The sequence below is a fragment of the Brassica napus genome, chromosome C1 (genome assembly GCF_020379485.1).
Source record: "Brassica napus cultivar Da-Ae chromosome C1, Da-Ae, whole genome shotgun sequence".
NCBI lineage: Eukaryota > Viridiplantae > Streptophyta > Magnoliopsida > Brassicales > Brassicaceae > Brassica > Brassica napus.
The window spans coordinates 11931211-11952278 of record NC_063444.1 but is presented as its reverse complement, the minus strand read 5'-3'; the positions used below and the strand labels follow the sequence as shown (position 1 = coordinate 11952278).

The 21068-nt window shown below is 35.9% G+C and overlaps 4 protein-coding genes across 4 annotated transcripts; all 4 read right to left on the bottom strand.

Moving 5' to 3' along the window:
- Positions 1 to 1437: 1437 nt before the first annotated feature.
- LOC106349808 lies at positions 1438 to 2719 on the bottom strand. The gene has a single exon (XM_013789774.3). The coding sequence runs from the start codon at positions 2262 to 2264 to the stop codon at positions 1545 to 1547; it is 720 nt and encodes a 239-aa protein (XP_013645228.3). The 5' UTR covers positions 2265 to 2719; the 3' UTR covers positions 1438 to 1544.
- LOC125580116 lies at positions 1438 to 7521 on the bottom strand. The gene has a single exon (XM_048744098.1). The coding sequence runs from the start codon at positions 6021 to 6023 to the stop codon at positions 4707 to 4709; it is 1317 nt and encodes a 438-aa protein (XP_048600055.1). The 5' UTR covers positions 6024 to 7521; the 3' UTR covers positions 1438 to 4706.
- A 1868-nt stretch (positions 7522 to 9389) lies between these two features.
- On the bottom strand, positions 9390 to 11838 carry LOC106346576 (cystine lyase CORI3). Its single transcript, XM_013785947.3, has 7 exons — positions 11459 to 11838; positions 10913 to 11252; positions 10486 to 10704; positions 10309 to 10368; positions 10041 to 10196; positions 9856 to 9949; positions 9390 to 9766 (listed from the first exon to the last, which is right to left on the bottom strand). Exons 1-7 carry the CDS (start codon positions 11710 to 11712, stop codon positions 9615 to 9617), a joined length of 1275 nt encoding a protein of 424 aa, XP_013641401.2. The 5' UTR covers positions 11713 to 11838; the 3' UTR covers positions 9390 to 9614.
- A 2307-nt stretch (positions 11839 to 14145) lies between these two features.
- On the bottom strand, positions 14146 to 20857 carry LOC106349809 (protein SGT1 homolog A-like). Its single transcript, XM_013789775.2, has 5 exons — positions 20616 to 20857; positions 20107 to 20182; positions 19892 to 20030; positions 19618 to 19802; positions 14146 to 19540 (listed from the first exon to the last, which is right to left on the bottom strand). Exons 1-5 carry the CDS (start codon positions 20855 to 20857, stop codon positions 19433 to 19435), a joined length of 750 nt encoding a protein of 249 aa, XP_013645229.1. The 3' UTR covers positions 14146 to 19432.
- Positions 20858 to 21068: the final 211 nt, after the last annotated feature.

Here is a 21068-nt window from a genome sequence, read left to right as displayed (position 1 = left end):
ATGGAGGAAGTCGTTAATATCTGTTGACACATAACAAAATGGTTTAGCCAAAACTAATTAAAAGCAACATCTTATAGCTTTAACTATCAAATATAGTATATGGAAAGTAATTATATATGTATAATGTATAGAAGTAATTTAGTAGATTGATGGCAAATTGGCAATGGACATATGTACTAAAATTAAGTTAAATGGCAATGATGTGTTCTGTTGCTATGAAATAGTGTTAAAAAGGATGGGACCTTAGTGTTTCTAAAGGCACCATCTAGATCATGCAGCACGAGCCAGCCAGTTCGCCATCCTGGGACATTCCATCCCTTAGATAAGGATCCGAGTGTAACCACTGGTAGGATATGTACGAGAACTTTCCCGTCGGAACAAAACGGTTATTCCCGAAGACGGTCCATCTAAAAACTTCATCAGGAACCACCATGATGGAGAGAGTTCCTTAGCCAGTTCAGCGAGCTGAGGTTCAACAATTACACAAGAAACAAAGTAGATTATCCACAGTCAAGTAAAATACTTACTAGTTATAAGACTAAAGAGTATCTATGTTTATAAATGTACCTGTTTGAGATGAGCCTCCGAGTAGGTGTTTCCATTGGGATTGTGAGGGTTGATGATAAATATCGCAAACGTGTTCATGTCTGCCACCTTTTTGACACTTTCGAAGTCGATTGAGCTAAGCTTTGACTTGATTGATGTTTTAAGAAAACTCTAACTCGAGGAGGGAGAAATCTATTTGCAAAAACCACATTATGTTTGATGATTTGTGCACCGTTTGCCATATTGCATGATATATCTTTGTATAAAATGACCTCTAGCTTTGTTTAGTGGCTTGTATCTCAGTTCTGTCTATCCTTTTTAAATTCCATCCCCATTAGTTTTTTTTTGGGTATATTGGCAGTATCTAGTTTCTTGTTAGAATTTAATATTGATCACCATTTCTTGATCTTCCTGCAGGAGAATCTCTTACGATCAAAAGAACCGTAAAGTTCCTATGCCCAGCCAGTGGCGAATCTAGGAGGGAAATATGTGGCTAGAAGGGAATTCGAGGGGGTGGGGCGCAGGTAAAGGACCGAAACCATCTATGCTACGAAAAGCTTGTTGTTTCTTATGCAAATACATTTATTTCTAGATTTTTGTGGGGGCAACTGCCTCCTCCCTAGTCAACGTAGGTTTGCCACTGTGCCCAGCAGAAATAATCCCTCCATATATAGATGTAGATCTCAGCCACTTGGACGTTGGACAAAAGCTAGTAACCGGAGACCTCAAGGTTCACCCAGCGCTAAAGCTAATAAAGTCCAAAGACGAACCAGTCGTTAAAATCGCCGGAGGACGTGTCAGCGACCAACAAAAGGACCAGGCAAAGAAGGACCAACCGAAGAAAGACCGAAGAAAGACCAAACAAAGAAATAAACCGGTGAGTAAGTCATATTAACCGGTGCAAACCAAACTTGTCTTTTGATTCGACATTGCATCTTTCCTTTTTTACATGTGAACTGAGTTTATTTACAGACATTTATAAATAAAAATTTATTGTTTCAGCTTCGAACATGTTCGTACGTGTTTCTTGTCCTCGTACAATCAAAACTAGGCTTTGATGAATTGTTCATCATCATCATGGTCACGACACAATCTGTCTTAAGCTGAACAGACTTCTTGAAAATCTTGATCATCTTCACTTTACCGTTAACTGCAACTCTGTTTCTCAACACCACACTTCCGTTAAAATCCTCCATTAAACCTGGGACAGATGCTAGTAGCTTTCTCGTATCAATCTCCGCCGTCAGATTCATCTCCACCGTCCGTTTCGCTGGAATAGTTTCGCTTCTTCTAGTACTCTCCCCAACCACCACCACCAGTTCATCGTGGTAAAACAAAACCGTAACGTCTTTAACTTTAAACACGGCAGGGTTAGGATTATGTAATGAGATCTCCACTGCGAGGGTAGCGTTTTGAGTCGTGTTGACTTTACCGTTGACGATGTCCAACGGTTGGATGATGGATATGGAAGTTACAGTGAGCTTTGGGCTGTGGAGGTGGAAGACCGTGAGGGAGAGGACGATGAAAGTGACTGCGATGAGTATGGTTAGAGATGCGATGAAGCCACAACATAAGATTAGTTTGGCCCGTTGGTGGTGGTGGTGGACGTGTTGTTTGGTTTGGTCTTGGTACTGATCTTCTTCGGGTTGGTCGCTACGTGGAGTTAGATAAAGTGGGGCTAAAGGCTTAGCTGGATCCTCCCCGTTAGACTCAGCCATGCCTAGCTCACAGTTTCTGTCTTGAATTGAAGGTTTAGAATTAACAATACAGTTATATAATATTATTCGATTTGTAATGGAGATGTAAATTTCTGAAACGCGGTTGGAAGGAAAATAGAAAAGCTTGACTCTTGACTTGTAAAACGAAGTGCAAGTGGGATGAGTTGGTTTTTATGATGTGAAAGCTTCTAATCTTGGATGTAGATTGGTCCCATTGGTGTGTTATTTTAGCTTAAGTATAAAATTAATTATAGCTTGTCCTAAGTTGCAATGGACTCATGTAAAGATCGTCCTCAAGACCCGTTTGGTGTTTGGCTATTGACTTGGAAAACGAGAAGAAAGTGGAAAGAGTTGATTTTAGTGCGTGAAGCTTCTAACTTCTTGGCTTTGATGATTACGTAGCAGAATGAAAAGTGTGATTTTCAATTGTTTCCTTTTTCTCTTCATGAAAAGTAAAACTGATTTTGACATGAGGTTATACCTTTCTAGATCGAAAAATGAAGGTAAAATTGATCTTCCTCATGAGTTTATTAAAAAAGATTAATAACAACCATAATTCAACTTAAATTTTGTTGTCAACTTTAGATCCTTTTTTTCTGGACATGTTCAGAGATATATATCTCTTTCTGTAACTTTTCGTTCTTCACCTTGTAAGATACGACAAACGACATAAGAATTAATCCCATGTTCTCAACGATTGCCGGTTGGTGTTTAGGGTTTGATGTTGGTTATAGTTATGGATAGGTCGGACTGACCCTAAATATCTTAACCTTATTTACCATTGCTAGATATTGATGTACTTTACAACGTTTTTTTCTTTCAAATAAAACAAAGCTAGAGTTTGATCCGCACTTATGCGCAAATATTTTTTTATATTTTATATACATTGATATTAGTTTAAGCATTTAGTAGGTGATACATATTTTAAACATTTACCATATTATTAAATATTTATATAATTTTTTAGAAAACAATAATTAAATAGAAGTTTACATGCTGTATAGGTTAGTGTTGCAGGCTGGAAATCAGGGATGGCAAGATGGTTGATGGAAGCTTGGATGGTTCGACAAAAAGTATGATCGAGTGGGCGATATGAATGAGATGAAGGTTGTAAATCTGAAACCAATGCAAAAAAAATGAGATGCTGTTTATGATATGAATAAAATGAACAAATAAAAGAGATAGAAATGATAGATATGACGGAATCAAGCTGCTGGATGTGTATCACTCTCAGCTTGATCAAATGATGGATTGAAGTGGATTTGCGGATGAATGTTTGATTGAATCTCTCAATCTGATGGATGATGGAAACGATGTGATTGACTCTCTCAATCTGTGTACTGAGCTTGTTTGATTTGCACAAACAAACTAGACTCACGAAATCAATAGAACAACAAAGAATCACTCTTTGAATCCTAAAGACCGATATTTTGTACAAAGAACAACCTTTGATAAAAACTGAATAAACTTTTTATTAACTTGGTAATTGAGAATGCTCTTTACAATGGACGTCTAGGAGCTTATATAAGGCTAAGAGACAAAGGTCCTAACGTTCTAAAATAAATAGAAAAAGAAACAAATCAAGCAAAGTAACAAAATCGGAAACTAGCCGTTGGAGCCTTTTGTGGGATTTTGGCTCCAAGTAAGGAATCTGATCTTTCTTGAACCTGGACGGTTTGAGGGGATAACTAAGCTTCATGGGAACCTTCTTGATGGTTTGGAATGTTCTGAGGTCGTGCCCAATCTGAAGGAAAAAGAGCTGTTGGAGCTGGATGGCAAGAAGCTCCAAATAAGGCAAGTTGGGGTTAATGAGGATCCTCCTGATCCTATGTGGGCTGGTGCATGGAATGAAATTGTCTAACTCTTCTGGACCACTGGATGGACTTCCTGAATGCATATATAGATCTCCTGGTCGCCAATGTCTGGTTAGCTTCCAATTGAGGCAAGTGTAGAACTGGTTTGGCCGGTTTTGGAGATTGGATCATAACTTTATAATTCCATGGCCATTTCTCCTGATATTGGGCTTTATGAAAAGCTGATAAACTCCTCTTGACTCCTATGATGGCCTTTGCTTCAGGCCTCTTCTTCATTGGGCTTTAATGTTCTTCTAAAGTCGGGTACTCGCAGATGGACGGGCTGAGAAACCTCTGACTTGTAAAATTCATAACTTCTTGCTCCGTAAATATTTTGTCCCGATTCCAATTGGCATGGACTACTTCTTGAATTTAGAATCCATAAAAATTATCCTTGTCATTTAAACCCTCTTGGTTTATATGATATGACATTTTTAGTGCACGTATGTCCTGGCTGGCGCCTTGGCTGATTGAGTAGGGCTTTGGGTTGACCTCTGGTTCAGTTGCTGATCTGATGGCCGCATCATACCCTCCCCCTTGACAAAGTTTCGTCCTTGAAACTGGATAACCTGTACCAAGATAGAGCAAGTCAGGTTTCATTCTCTTTTGAGTTTAGACCCTTACCTTGATTTAATTTCGGCTTGGTGATGCATGATGCATCTGGTGGCTCTTCTTTGGACAGATATGAAAGGATCACGCTTCTTGTATGTTTATGGTCATTGCATCTGTTCTGGACTGGATGGTCCTTCAAATTTGTGGTGGCCACGTTTCTGATCTTCTTTGGAGTTGATCCTCCTAGCAACATAAGATAATCTGGTGGGATTTCTTTGAAGTTTTCTTCTTTGCAACCTGAAAAATTCTCAACTTCCTGGATAAAAACCAAGTGAATTATATCTGTGTTTGGACACTGATAAAAATAATTTGAAATTTCCAGACTTACTTTGATAGCTTCCACAAGTTGAAGAATGATTTTCTTCTTTGGACAACTTGTTTTTGTTTGCTGTCTTCTTTGCAACTTTTGACCTTGGTTGTTATGAACTTCTTCTTGTCTTATTCCTATATCAAAACTTTTTGGAAAAGAAAAGTGCATTACATCTGGATAATCAAATGTCTTGGGCATTTTAAGATCAGAGAAACTTACCTTAAGCCTTGGCATTTGAACAACAATTAGTTCAATTTTAGGCTTCCACTTATGAGGTGGTTCATGGCTGAGCTTATGGTCTGGTTCTTTCCTTGGAACTTCAGTAAGCATATAGCTTTCATTTGTTCCTCCTATACCAAGAACAAAAACGTCAGCACTTGTATCAAAAAGTGGTGTTAGATACTTACCTTGGTGTGATACTTTGATTACTGGTTTTGCTTCTTTAAGCAACATGGACTGCATTGTGTCTTGAACCAGCTTCTGTTCCATCACAAGTGTGGCGCCTGGTTGCTCCTCTCCTTTGAATTCATGCTCCTTAATTCCTGTTACAACACCTTTTGACAAAGACAAGTGCATTACACAAGAATTTGGAATCAATAAATCAGATTGAATAAAACTATCACTTTTAGTAGATAATTCTCTTTTCTTTCCTAGTGATGTTTCTATCAATGCTTGCTTAGTAGGACATACTACAGCATAATGTCCTTTCTTATGACATCTATAACATGTCTGATATTTCAAATTCTCAGATTTAGAAGACTTACCTTGGCTTGATGGCTCTTCTTCCTTTGGGTTTAAAATCTCCTTGTCTCTTGGACTTAAATCATGGACAACTTTGGATCTCAACAAAGATGTGGAGATCGTGTCTTTCTGGACCTCAGGACCTGTCTTAACATCCTTGGCCTTTTCTTTAAAAATCTGTTTGTCTGATTTTTCTTTGTGTCTGGCCAACGTGTCTTGGCTGACAAAGTTCTTTCTCTCCATGGTCTTTGGGACCTCATAAGGTTGGGATTGATCATAGAAAACTGTGTGCCCCTGGTTTGGGCCGAATCTGATCTTGATGGATCAAGCTTCTATGGCCTTGTTGTGGCACCACTCTATTTGCCTCTTTGGACCCATGACTTGAAAACCTCCTTGGGTACCTTTCTCTAATCTCTGGTGTTGGTAGTGAGAAAACATACTTCCTGATTATGGCCTCTTTAAGATCTTCCCACGTTTTGATAGCCTCTCTTTGACTCTTCCATCTTGCACCATCTACACCTTTCCACCATTTGTATGCACTTCCGGTGAGTTGTTTGATGGCATGGCTCAGCTTTTCTTTCTTTGGCACACCATGGTATGAAAACCAATCATCCATGGTTCTTTCCCATGAGAGATAGTCATCTGGCCAACTGCTTCCTGAAAAAGAATAAATCTTAACTTCATTAACAGATTTAAAATCAAGATAAGAATGAGTTAAGTATTTATGAGTTGAAGAAGTATAGTGTGGGGTGATCCATGAAGGATCTGGTGGCTTAGGCTCAACATAGCCATCCTCTGGTGCATCTCCAAATCTTGTTTCTCCATGTGGTGGTCCTCGGCCTTGTGTCTTTCTCCTAGACATATTGCTTCTTTCTTCTAACCGGGCCATTTGATCTTCTAATTCTCGCATAGCAATCAGTAGTTGTTTTTGAGAAGCTATTAGAGCTTGACCGTGTGCTGCCTCTCCCATTTATCCCTGAGATCAATCTTAAAGATCAAGTGAAGATATGGGAAGTGCTAGTCAAACCAAATGAATAATGAAAACTATTTTAACTAAACCGAGAAATTTGGCAACTATGAACCGAAATGAAATAGCTATACTAAAAAAAATGATTTTTCTTTTGGTTTTCTCAATGAAATCTCCAAATGAAACAATATGAGATGATAATGAATACAAATGGAAATAAAATATGGAAAGCAAACTAATACTGATATTTTTTTTTTGAATTTTCTTAAGATGCAACAATTAAATTAACAAGATGCAAATGATATGAACTATGCTCTATATAATTTTTTTTTTTGATTTTCTTGATGCAAGAACGAAATAAATCAGTATGGGATGCTATGAAAAATAAATGGAAAGAAAATATGGAAAAAAACTAACAACGATATTTTTTTGAGTTTTTAGTTTAAGAAATGCAATAAACCTAACAATATGAAACAAATGATTCAAACTTATGATGAATGTTTTTTTTTTTAAATGCAGCAATATGATATGCACGAATTACTTCAACTAAAATGGTCTACTAAAATAACTAGGATGATTTTTTTTTTGAAGGATATGCAAACAAAGGAAATAAATTCAAAATGACAATTTTTATGGGATTTTCGATTTTTTAATGAATCAAACACAACTTTTTCTTTTCTTGTTCGTGGCTTTTGAAAAGTATGAACAACAAGAACACAAGAACAAATGCAGAAACAATACTTGAAACAAAAGACAGTTTTTTATGGGTTTTCGGTTTATAAGATGGAAAAACAAATGCACGCAATATGAATGAATTTTTTTTTTTGAATGCAAATAATAAACTTATGAAACAAATATGGTATGCACGAAAATAAAATGCTAGGCCTTTTTATTTTTATGCAAGATTCAAATAAGAAACAAATATGGAATGCATATTTTTTTTTTTTAAATGAATGCACAAAATCTAAAAATGGCAAGTGGAGCTGGGGAATGAATGCAAACACAATATGAGATTTCTTTTTCAAATTTTCGTGAATCAAATGCAAGAAACTTCTTCTCTTTTGTTTTTCTTTTCTTAAGAACAATAACAATGTAAAAACTGTTTTTATGGCTTTTTTTTTATTTTAATGATGAAACAAATGCAAGGAAGATGAATGATGCAAGGATTGAATGGACCTGACTCAAGAACCTTTCGTCTCTAATACCAAATATTTCAGCCTGGAAATCAGGGATGGCAAGATGGTTGATGGAAGCTTGGATGGTTCGACCAAAAGTATGATCAGGTGGGCGATATGAATGAGATGAAGGTTGTAAACCTGAAACCAATGCAAAAAAAATGAGATGCGGTTTATGATATGAATAAAATGAAAAAATAAAAGAGATAGAAAGGATAGATATGACGGAATCAAGCTGCTGGATGTGTATTACTCTCAGATTGATCAAATGATGGATTGAAGTGGATTTGCGGATGAATGTTTGATTGAATCTCTCAACCTGATGGATGATGGAAACAATGTGTTGACTCTCTCAATCTGTCTACTGAGCTTGTTTGATTTGAACAAACAAACTAGACTCACGAAATCAATAGAACAACAAATAATCTCTCTTTGAATTCTAAACACCGATATTTTATACAAAGAACAATCTTTGATAAAAACTGAATAAACTTTTTATTAACTTGGTGATTGAGGGTGTTCTTTACAATGGACGTCTAGGAGCTTATATAAGGCTCAGAGAAAAAGGTCCTAACGTTCTAAAACAAATAGAAAAGGAAACAAATCAAGCAAAGTAGCAAAATCGGTAACTAGCCGTTGGAGCCTTTTGTGGGATTTTGGCTCCAAGTAAGGAATCTGATCTTTCTTAAACCTGGATGGTTTGAGGGGATAACTAAGCTTCCTGGGAACCTTCTTGATGGTTTGGAATGTGCTGAGGTCGTGCCCAATCCTATGGAAAAAGAGCTGTTGGAGCTGGATGGCAAGAAGCTCCAAATAAGGCAGTTGGGGTTAATGAGGATCCTCCTGATCCTATGTGGGCTGGTGCATGGAATGAACTTGTCTGACTCTTCTGGACCACTGGATGGACTTCCTGAATGCATAGATAGATCTCCTGGTCGCCAATGTCTGGTTTGAAGCTGATTGAACCGGTTAGCTTCCAATTGAGGCAAGTGTAGAACTGGTTTGGCCGGTTTTGGAGATTGGATCATAACTTTATAATTCCGTGGCCATTTCTCCTGATATTGGGCTTTCTAAAAAGCTGATAAACTCCTCTTGACTCCTATGATGGGCTTTGCTTCAGGCCGCGTTTTCATTGGGCTTGAATTTTCTTCTAAAGTCGGGTACTCGCAGATGGACGGGCTGAGAAACCTATGACTTATAAAATTCATAACTTCTTGCTCCGTGAATATTTTGTCCCGATTCCATCCTGGACTCCTTCTTGAATGTAGAATCCATAAAAATTAACCTTGTCATTTAAACCCTCTTGGTTTGTAAGATATGATGTTTTTAGTGCACGTATGTCCTGGCTGGCGCTTTGGCTGGTTGAGTAGGGTTTTGGGTTGATCTCTGGTTTAGTTGCTGATCTGATGGCCGCATCAGTTAGTTATCAATGTACTTGCACGTCAATCTATCTCAAATAAAACAGAATTTGGGACATATTAATTTTATTATTCGAAAGTAGCTACATTATGAGAAAACATTCTAGATTGATGATAAGTACACCAATTTTATTTGTTACAAATACGAAAGTGTTCATGATTTATCTCACATTACCAAAAACACCAATTTATTTTATTTTTTTGAACTGAAAACACCCATTTATTATTATAGCATATGTAATTAGACGTAGGCAAAGATCATCATGTTGACCCTCTAGTTCACGCCATTGACGTTTTTGAGTGAAGCTCCACGTTCAGCGGAATGGCGTTCACAGAAGCTCTTCAATCTTTCAAATGCGTCCTCAACTGTTGGCGTCTCCATGTCGATAGAATGCCTCAGCCAATTCTTCTGCCTAAATGCAATCCCTAACCAATTCAACACACAACATGTTCTATGGTTAAACAAGAAAAACATTGTAGTATATATTTTGCAAAGGGATTTGAAAAATTAGCACCTGGCAAAACGACGAGATTTTCTTCCATAGCAAGCTTCCTGCAGAAGTCTTGATCGTCTTCAATGTCAGCAAAGCACGATATATCCAGCTTGGTCTGCGTAATAATGTTCAATGTCAAGATTGTCGCATCTCAAAATAGGAGAAGATAAATACTGTGTTAAAATATAGTAATAATAATAGAATACCCATAAAAAGGTGCACGCTTCGGGTTTCATGTAACAAGTGAGGCCAGGTATGTGCTTGACCTTAGAATATCCAATATCTACTTTATGTTTCAGAAAACTTCCCCTCTCGTGGAAGAAATGTTTTGGAGTTCTCTCCAAAATGTCAGGCATAGCCGCCTATATATATGCATTAACATTGAATAAAATACCGCATAGTTAAATATTTTGTTTACTCGTACAATAAGAGCAAGAGAGTAACCCAAGTTTAACGAAATCAGACCGTCCTTACCTGAATAACAGTCGGAGGTTTGGCATTTATCTGGAGAAATTCGTTGGCAGCTTGTAATATCTGTCCACAATAACAAAAGGGTTAGACCAAAAATTAAAGACAAACAATTTACAGGTTTAATTATCAAATCTAGTATATGGGCCGAAGCTTAGAATGATGTGTTAAAAAGGATGGGACCTTAGTGTTTCTGAAGACACCGTCTAGATCGTGCAGCGCGAGCCAGCCAGTTCGCCATCCTGGGACATTCCATCCCTTAGATAAGGATCCGAGTGTAACCACTGGTACGATGGAAGAAAACTTTCCCATCGGCACAAAAGGGTTATTCCCGAAGACGGTCCATCTAAAAACTTCATCAGAAACCACCATAATCGAGAGTTCCTTAGCCAATTCAGCGAGCTGAGGTTCAACAATTACACAAGAAACAAGTTAGATGATCCGCATAGTGAAGTGAAATACTTAGATTCTACAATTTGTCAACAACTTAATGTTACACCTAACTTCATCTTTTGAAATGATATTTACATTCTTAGAAGAAAAAAAATGAAATACTTTAATTACTAGTTTAGTAGTTATAAGACTGAAGAGTCTCTATATTTATAAGTACCTGTTTGAGATGAGCCTCCGAGTAAGTGTTTCCATTGGGATTGTGAGGGTTGATGATAAATATAGCAAAGGTGTTCTTGTCTGTCACCTTTTTGACGCTTTCGAAGTCGATCTCAAAGTTTTGTTCAGGGATGAAATCATAGTAACGGACCTCGAGTTTCTTATAGATGCAGCGTACTACATCCCACGGGAAGCCTGGCCTCGGAAGCAAAACGTTGGCTTTTGGTTTAGCCAGAATATCCACCGCAAGGTCAATTGCTCGTTTGCATCCAACAGTCATAAACACGTCAGCTGCTGTTAGCTTCTTTGGAAGATCTCTGTTTAGATACTCTGCTACGGCACTAACAAAGAATAACGGAAGCAAAAATGATTGTGTCAAGACCCTTTTGTGGTCGTAAAGAGGATTCTTAGATTGATAGATTACTGCCTTTTATACAAATCTCACGTAGATACAAAAGTGTAACCTAGTAACGATAATAAGGGACCTAATGAAGTTAGGTGCAAAACTATAAGTGAGGCTAAATTAAAATTAGTCTTAAGATTTTACCTTTTGGCGAGCGGAAGGCCAATGCTAGGAGCATAGGCGTTTCCAGTGCCGGAGAGAATAACTTTAACGACAGCCTTTTCCGCTGAATTGCTGGTCTCCACGGCCTTGTTACTCGGGGGCAAAATGGGCTTGCCATTAGGATCACAAAGAGCCATGAGTTTAGAGGTGTAGGCACCTAGGGCGGCCGCAGCAGCTTCTTTGGCTGCCTCGTTCCCGCTGAACTGCCACTCAGTGCACATGGGGGTGGTCGCCATTTCTTACTTCTTTCTCTCTGTTTAGAAATATTTTGCTTTTGAATGATTAATTCGCACTGCTGCGAGTTAGAATATATAGTGAGATTTCTAACTACATTTTTTGGCCAATGATTTCCACGTTGATATTTGTCATCTCACGTGGGATATGAAAGATGAATTAAAGCAGATGAGGAAAGACAATAATGCATGTAGAGTCTTTGTCTTCTTTCAATTATTTTGAGTCTCAGAATATGGTCCCTAGAAGCCCTCGTAGAGTCGCATTCTCCTTTTATCATATGGGTAAAAGAAACAAATTAAAAAAAAACGGTTCTGACGATTACTCATACTATCAAAGAAGAAGCAAAGATTCCCACGTACGCTTTTTGTTGTCTCCGTCCAGCGAAGAGAGGAAAACCACCCATTTTGTTATTTCTCTATTTGTTATTTTGGTCGATTAGAAATCAATCTCTTAATGTTGGATATATAAATGAAAAGTATTATAATATGTCCAAAATATTTTTGTTTTTAAATTGTTGTTTCGGAACAATCAGTTTTGCTATCAATCTTGTAACTTTCAAAAAATAGACTGCAATATTTAAAATATACTTAGAGCATCGGGATTTTTAGGATGAAGTTCTTAGTGGAATATAAGAAACCGTCTCTAAATTTTTAACTAAAAAAACTAAGAACCCCTTTCATTAATCATGATCTTATCTAATAAGGATAAACGAAATTTGATTTTGTTAATATAGTATATCGAGAATAATTTGTAAAATTTTTGGTCAATTACATACCGGGAGCACTCATCGAATTTTCAACATTCATTTATTAAATCATATATAAGGGAAAATCACCAAGTTTTTTTTTCTCTAGATTTAAAGCACGACATAATATTTTATAAAACTTGATATTTTTTTTTTGGTAGGAATTATAAAACTTGATATTATGTAGTAGCTTTTAAATTTGTAAACTACTATCAAATGCATATCAGAGCAGGTCATCTCGTAGTCTCTCCAATATGCTTTTTCAGCACACAACATCCAGCGCCAACAGCGGTAAATTGATGAAAAGTTTGGCAATCAAAAATTTCCTTAATTATGATCTAAATTAACGGAAACGCATAAACTTGAAAATAAGAAAAAAGTACATATTAGTGTATCATATGCATACACTAAACATCCAACCTTAAGCTAAAAGTTCTTAGAATCTGATTTGAATCTCTCTACGCCGGCCGGTTGATTCAGGTTAGGAAGTGCTCTTGACAATAAATATTCAGTCCGATCTGATTCAACATTCTTTTGAGCTATATATATATATATATGACACTACCTATCACCTATAAGTGTTTTGAAAGAACTAAGAGAATAATATAAATTATATAAATAATATAATGTAATAGTATAATATAAAATTTTCAGTTCTTGTGTTCGGGTGTTGGATTTCTGTTTTTCTTGTGTCTTTGTATAACAAGTTCCTTGCAACAATGTAAAAAACAAAAATGATATAAATTTTAAAATTTTACCAAAAAGAAAATTTAGAAATTAAAAGACATTGAAATTTATTAACTTTATTTTTTAAGTAAAATACATCAAATATTGCAAACAATGAGAAAATATTAATCTAAAGCATTGCGCACGTTTATTAAACAAATCTACGCCAAACAAATTATAATCAAATCTACAATATAAAGGTTTGTAATAAAGTTTTCGTCGATGTGGTATACTTCTCAAGATTAATTCTCACAAATTTGAGCTGATGAAATAAGATGAGTTGATGTGAGCTGCGAGGTCTTCACAAACCGTTTAATTTAATTAGAGTTCAAGGGTTCATAATGAAGTTGCTGCATTCAACGTGTAATTACTATTACGCAAATTCTTTGCCCAATTACAATAAAGTAAGATTGAAGAACAAACTAAAAAGATCATTGTAACTTGGTACACAAGAAACAACGAAAAGATCTACTTTGTTTCTTTGTTTTTCTTCGTTTGTGTAAACACTGAAAATCTTTAGCTTAGGTTGGAACAAACATATCGCCATACTAAATTTCTTTTGTATATTATACATATTATTTTCCCTAAATTAACGCCATTCACGTTAAATATGTAAATCACCTAGTATACGATCACGTAATGTAACGCTACAAAAGGATGACAAAATCGTTGAAGTACCAATTAATGTTGTGTAAAGTTACAATATATCAAGAAACCAAAATAAAAAGAAAATATTACTGATAACATTGCAGCATCGAATAAACATTCTCCTTATCTTATAGGCTATAAATCCGTAGGTTTCATCACAAAATTAATCATAAAGAGGTAACCAAAATAAAACCGAGCATAAAATAGACGATAAACGAAAATAGATAAATAGTTATTAAAGATTAGAATTGGGCTCAACCGCTCAATCCGTCTTATGACTCTTATTTTTGCTAAAGTGTTGCCTGAACCGCTGTTCGGTCGGAGCGACAGCAGTGCCATAGATAAAGCGATATGAATATGATCAACGCACATAGCGAAGATGAAGCCACGATCCATACTGTTTCTTTAGACACACACACCAAAAAAACTTCTTTCTAACTTTCTTTTCTGCGTTTTCTCTTTATTTTTCTTGGGTGCAAGTTTCATTTATATACATGTATTAACGCAAAAAGTTTACATTTTTTTTAGACCAAATTTTTTTTTTACATTTTTTCTCTTTACAAAAAAAAAGTTTACATTTTTGTAAATACTTCGGTGAAATTTGTAAATTTTACAATTGATTTGTTGTTAAGGAGCAATAACTAGAAAGATGAAAATCTTACCTTTAATTAAGAAAATTCCATAAAATATACTAACTTAAGATGTTAGAGCTACTCCAATGGTAAAACACCATGAGAGTTTCTAAATAAAAAAAATTATTATTATAATTACTTGAATTTGTTTTATTATTTCAAATCAGTTAAATCACCAATTTCTCTTCGGTGAGTGACATCTATTTTGTCGGTGTCAGAGCAGTTTTTAAAAAGGGCTTATTGGCCTAATAGCTATATTTTAGAGAGAAATCAAGAGAATAGATATGATTTTGACAGAATGTAATGACTGTCTTTTTGCCATCATTCCAGCCGGTTATACCTTTCTAAGTAACAGGTACCCGGTTCCTTCACATAAAGTAAACGACGTGGTGATTTTGTGACTCATAGTAACAATGAGAGAATTTTGGAAGCGTGTGAAATGAAAATCAAAGGAAGGAAAATATGCAGAGAGAGGAGTAGATGAAAATCGGAAGTGTAAAAGAAACAACGTTAAACAAACGGAGAATGCAAGAATCGTATTACCATACTATATATTTTTTATAGAGTAGTAGAAATACATATATAGTTCCAATTAAAATAGCATATACATAATATAGCGACAGTTGATGTCAGCATAAATAAACTGATGCACTTACACAGTCACCCAACTTGGAAATAGAATATCTCCGCTCAGTCATCCAACTTATGCATGTTCCATTTCATATGAGAGTATTTACCATTCTATTTGGAAGAAATAGAATAGATTTACAGTTTATTATTTACTAATTTAATCACCAACAAAGACGGTGAAGTGTGCGGTTGGGGAGAGGCGATGATGTAGTTAGTGCAATAAATTTGCAATTGTGTGTTACAGCTCTTCCGTATTAAAGAGTAGGGGAAAACCACGTAGAAAGTTAGATGTACTGAAGATATTTTTACTGTGGAGAGGTAAACGAGTGGTGGAAATTAGCACCGCTAATCTTAAATGGTGAAATGAAAGAAAACCATAAATGGTGTATTCCATATAATAATCACTGTAATCTATGTGAAGACTCTCAGAAGCAACAAAGTGAAGGAAGTTACAGATTCACTGCTTGGAAGCAAGAAGGAGGTAAGTTCGTGTGAGAATATTCTAATAAACCTAGTTTCATAGGAAATTTACTCTTTTCTGATACAATAATATTATTCTGAATCTGTAATGGAATAAATTTTGAAATATAAATGGATTTTCACTTACTTTTAATTGCAGATGAATAGCGAAGATAAGGTTTTACTGGTTGTTGGATTTTGGGTCAGTGGCAGACATAAAAGATGGGTGTTCGAACCAGACCATTCCTTCATTGGTGAGCACTACATTAACCTCTACCGTGATATGAACATGTATGATTTAGTCAGAGGAGTAAGAGAGAAGATAGATCCAACTTATGAAGGAGTCCAATTGAAACTATTTTATCAATACCCGGAGTGGCAGACATAAAAGATGGGTGTTCGAACCAAACCATTCCATTCCATATACGGTATACTATGTCAGTTGGATACAAATCTAATGAGGGAGTGGTAAAACTACACATTAAACGCTAGCTGCAGAGTACAACATGTATATATTTAAGTATTATAATGGCAGCTTGGAGACATGTATTTACATTCATAATGAGCCAGATGAAATACAAAACTAACTGAGGTGATAATAGAACAGTTGAGAGTAATCACTAAACCCAAGTTACGGGAATATAAACCCAAGACATAGGTAACGGAACCCAAACCTTTTTGAAATTAAATCCACCTGGCATACTAGGGGACATATGTATTTAGACACTTCATGAGCAAAATCAAATACAAAGATAGGGGTATGATAATAGAACACTTGACATCAAATACTAAACCCAAGATAGAGAAATATAAACCCCAATCCAGCACAGGGAAGCGAAATCTTTGGTAAACTAAATATGCGTGCATTAATACACAGAAATAGGTATTTACATTCTTAATTAGCCACACGAAATACATAACATCAGCTTCTGGTAATACAACAGTTGAGTATAAACACTAAACCCAAGTTAGGGAAATATAAACCCCTAGGGATACCACATCTTATGGAAATATAAACCTCATGACAACATGGAATATGCAGTGGGAAACGTAGATACAAATCTTAGAGTGACATGTATATATTGTTGTACATTTTCCATTCCATATACTGTATACTATGTCACTTGGATACAAGTCTAATGGGGGAGTGGTAAAACTACACCTGACATTAAACACTTAACACAAATTGATGACAACAAGTACATATGAAAGAGTAGGAGGATGCCACGTACACCTCTCCATTAACGAAGATATTTTCACCTTCTAAATTTAAACAAGGAGCATAAGGTAATGACTAGGGAAGGGGTATGTGTATAGGGTTACGAGAAGACTTTTATTCAAGTTAGGAAATATAAACCGTAATGCTAAGACAAACCAAATTTAGTGAGCATAAATCATTGTTAATACCTCATATATGAACACCAAACGTACAATCTTCGAGAACCCAAATCCAAATCTAAACAGAAAGGACTGTAAATCGGAGCCTTTCCATTTCATTTACAATGAATGGAATGGAAATAGAGAAACATTAAATTGCCCTAACCTGTGTTTTCTAGAAGCTTGGCGTCTGTGGTAGAAGAGGTGACGACAAATGCAATGGAATAAATAGCTATAAGTTGGTTACATCTATTCCATTTGAGAGAATAGGGGAAAGACACGTAGTGAGTTGGAGTTACCAAGATATTTTCACTGTATACATTCAAACAAGTGGCCTACGTTAAAACTTTTTATACATAAAAGGTTTATTCCATTTATGTCAAGAGAACATGAAATAACAACGAACAAGATTGAACCCTCTAATGCATTCCTGATCATCTCAAACCAGCGGAGGTTGAAATATTGGTTAATCCGTCTTTTCAGTGGGTTCAAAACATGTCTTAAAAAATCTACTACGAAGGCTTAATTCGTCCATGCCAAACCTAAAGAACAAAGTAAGAGGAAAACATGGTTATGACAAAGTAATTCATTCTATTTTATATATAAATTAACCTTTTATATTTCAAACAATACGATTGTTGATAAAAAATGGTAGCACATACGTTACAGATCATTCAATTCCATCTCAAGTAGAATACGTTGTCAATCGATTTCATCTCAAATAGAATAGTTTGAACATATAGTTTTCCTATTCCATCTCAAATATAAATAGGCGTAAGAGATCTCACGCATACAAGTTGTATTACAGATGCTATTCCATATAACAAATTATATTACTATACTACTTACTATGTATTTTTCATAAAATTCAAAATCAAGAACGATCGGGGAAACCGAAACCCTAAATCAATTGGCGAACTTCGGCGCAAAAATCAGATCCGACATGCAATGGTAACGAGGTTGTAGATTTACCAATTATAGTACCTTAATTCCGAAAATATCCCAAATAGAAAAGAAAAATAACAACATATGAAGAAATTCGAAGGTAAACACCCGAGAACTTACTGTAGTTCCAGAGATCTGAGAAGAATCGACGATGTGAAGTGGAATAGGAACGGTCTCATACTACTCGTCACTGACACTTTAACGCCGTTGTGTGACCGACGATTTCAGACGAGAAGAAGAGGACGCGCTTGCAAAGAATGAAGAAGAAGTCAACAATTCAATGTTAATCCGGTGGAGGTGACGATGTGGAGCGAAGCGGTGTCGGAGAGCATTCAAAGGTTACGAAGTTAGCAAGAAATAAAAAGGAATGATGTGAAGTTAGTAAAGCCATGTTTTACTTTTTAGATATAATAATAATTAAGAATAATATTTATTTTTGTTTCAGGTTTCACCGGTTGCAAGAAGGGGCAATATAGTATTAATTTATAAAGTTAACACCGTGTATAAAAATGTTAGGGTAAATGGTTATGAAATGAATTATACGTTTTTGTTTGGTTATACAGCCTAATTTCCCTTTTAAAAACCTCTAATATTAGAACTTTTGGTCATTTTCTCTCCTATATTTTTTTTTCTTAAACGTTTAGAACTTCTCTAAAAATTGTTGTTATAGGTGCTCTTACCATATTAATATATTAAATAGATTACTATTACGTACCACTTTTAAAATACCAACTTTTGTACACCCATAACAATACACGAACTTGTAATGGAATTTTACATTTTATCTTAGAAAAGACCATTAAAATATATGAACTAAATTATTTTACCATTTTAATGTATCAACTGTCGATGCTATGCGCACTGTCATAGATAAGATGATGCACAATCGATCGCATATCATCCCTCAAGTACAGAGCTGGTCACAAGCTTGTCGGACTTCTTCAGCGTTGGTTTTTGCACAGTCGGAACTGTTCTCAGTTTTTTTTTCCAGTTATTCTCGTAGCCTAGCAAAATAAAATAGCCACAGGTGGTCTTAGTATTCTTTTATAAATGATAGTTACCTCAATGGATTAATAAATTTGAAATTTCATTAAAAAAATGTATCAACTAAACGAAACTCTTGTCTAATCCCTTAACTCATCGCCCATACATTACTGAAGACAGTTCAAATGTTTGAAACCTTGACCAGAAACTTGAAAGGGATTTGAACTCATTATCCATTTTACAGTCTCTTGTAAACGTGTCCAAACAAACCCATATCAAACACTTTAAAACAGTTCTAGACTGTAAGATGTGTGAAAGATTGTGTAATCATTACCAATGCAATTTGACATACAAGTTCATCTTCCCTTGGTAGGAAAATCTCATATACAGTTGCCTACTTGGCTTTGGCTATTTAGTTTTGCGGATATAGTTTTAACAAGACACTTGAGAATAGTGATCTGTGAATATTCAGATGAAAACATCAAAAAAGTTGTGAAGAGACATATTTGACAAAAGCAATGAAATCTTAGGATCCTCATTACATGAAGGAAAGGGACCAAGTATCACAAAGGAAGATTAGATCTCCCATTTCTTGAGCTCCACGCCATCCGGACGAGTGCTCTCGATTGTCTTAGCCCCAACCTCTTTCCAGTTTGTTGACAGCACTGTCCCATTTGATTCCACCTGTTCATTGTCCAAAAACCATAAATAAGTCATCAGAAACTCCATTAACAAAGAAACACCAAAGAGTAAATACTCACAAAAGATTTGCTCATGGCACGTCTCATATCCTCATCGGCATTCGAATATATCTCACGTAAAGACTTGTTCAAAGCAGCGTCTCCTTCCAGCTTCCCACCCTTCTCCTGTTTCTTCACTTCGGCTTCAAACGTGTCCCAGTCCTTCACTTTCTTGGAAGAAGGATACGCCGGTCTCTTTGAAACCTCTGGCACCATTATACAAAAGTTTCACTTGTCAAAGAGACTGTGGTCTCATCAGAAGATGAAACCTAAGAAAACAAGAAGAAGACAAAACCTGATAAGAAATTTGGCTTCGGCAAAACCGCTAGCCCTTTGCCGTGTTCAAGAGAGGCCCATGTGATGATCTCTGCTTTTGCAAGACGGATCTCGACTTTTGTTGATAGTACTTCATATCTGCACTTCGCTGGTACTATCTGAACACAGAAACAAATTAAATGGCAATACAATATGTTCAAGTCAGATCACTGATTTGTTTGATCCATCAGTTACCTTTCCAAACAATCTCGGCTGGAGATGATAAGATTCATCCTCTCCAGGAACATCAATCACAACACTCAGCTGGTTACTTTAATATGTATATGGATACAATTTTTTTATTTCAAGTTTTTAGAATATTTTTTTTTCATATTAGTTGTTCAATCTAACGTGTGAAATGCAGTATTTTCTATCAAACATATTAAATGTTTAGTGTGGCGACCGGTATGGATTAATTGTGAAGGATTTGGTTACAACTATTCCGCATGTAGAAAGACTGTTACAGAGAATGTGCATTTAAAAGGAGGAAATCGACACTAATGTGAGGGTATATGGATTATTGGATGTACAAAATTCATATATTCGGCTAAACTAAATATTAGCTATGATTAACTGTTGGCTGGATAAACAATTTGAAGTATAACTAACAATTTTATTAGCTGGCGTTTAAAAATCGTAAAAATTGGAAAAATACTTGAAAACAATAATACACTATTTTTACTACTATTATTATCATTTTTTACCTTATTCTACGCAGGATGGCGATGACAAGGATGAGTACGACGGCGAGCTTGATTCCGAGCATGAAGAAATTGGTAGAGCAAGGCACTGAAGGTTTGAGAAGTACGCCGTGCGAATCTCGGAACGCGAGCTCAACGTAAACATAAGTGAAAGGTGAAGCACAGCTGTGAAAGGGATACACTTGACGGGGAAGATCTACATTCAGACGCAGCGGTGGACAGAAGAAGTCGGAGCTCGGATTCATGGCGAGCCTTGCAGACGCTGACAAGTGCAGCTTGACACGAAGAAAAACTCGGAACTTGGATCCGTTAAGGTTGAACAAGAAAAGTTAAGAGAAGTATTTTTTTTTTCTGTGTTTTGTTCGATTGAAAGTAATTTCTGATAACATTTTACATATTGTAACACAGAGAGAAGCAATTAACATGGGATATACATATATTGTTATATTTTTGCAT

Bases quoted from the DNA above. Each gene is read 5' to 3' on its own strand.
- LOC106349808 (XM_013789774.3), bottom strand. From the start codon at position 2,264: ATGGCTGAGTCTAACGGGGAGGATCCAGCTAAGCCTTTAGCCCCACTT.
- LOC125580116 (XM_048744098.1), bottom strand. From the start codon at position 6,023: ATGGAGAGAAAGAACTTTGTCAGCCAAGACACGTTGGCCAGACACAAA.
- LOC106346576 (XM_013785947.3), bottom strand. From the start codon at position 11,712: ATGGCGACCACCCCCATGTGCACTGAGTGGCAGTTCAGCGGGAACGAG. The intron at 10,197-10,308 runs GTAAGGACGGTC...GCATATATATAG, and splicing joins AACCTCCGACTGTTATTCAG to GCGGCTATGCCTGACATTTT. The intron at 9,950-10,040 runs GTATTCTATTAT...ATTATTACGCAG, and splicing joins AAGCGTGCACCTTTTTATGG to ACCAAGCTGGATATATCGTG.
- LOC106349809 (XM_013789775.2), bottom strand. From the start codon at position 20,857: ATGAATCCGAGCTCCGACTTCTTCTGTCCACCGCTGCGTCTGAATGTA. The intron at 20,031-20,106 runs GTAACTGATGGA...TTCTGTGTTCAG, and splicing joins AGCCGAGATTGTTTGGAAAG to ATAGTACCAGCGAAGTGCAG. The intron at 19,541-19,617 runs GTGAGTATTTAC...GACAATGAACAG, and splicing joins GTGCCATGAGCAAATCTTTT to GTGGAATCAAATGGGACAGT.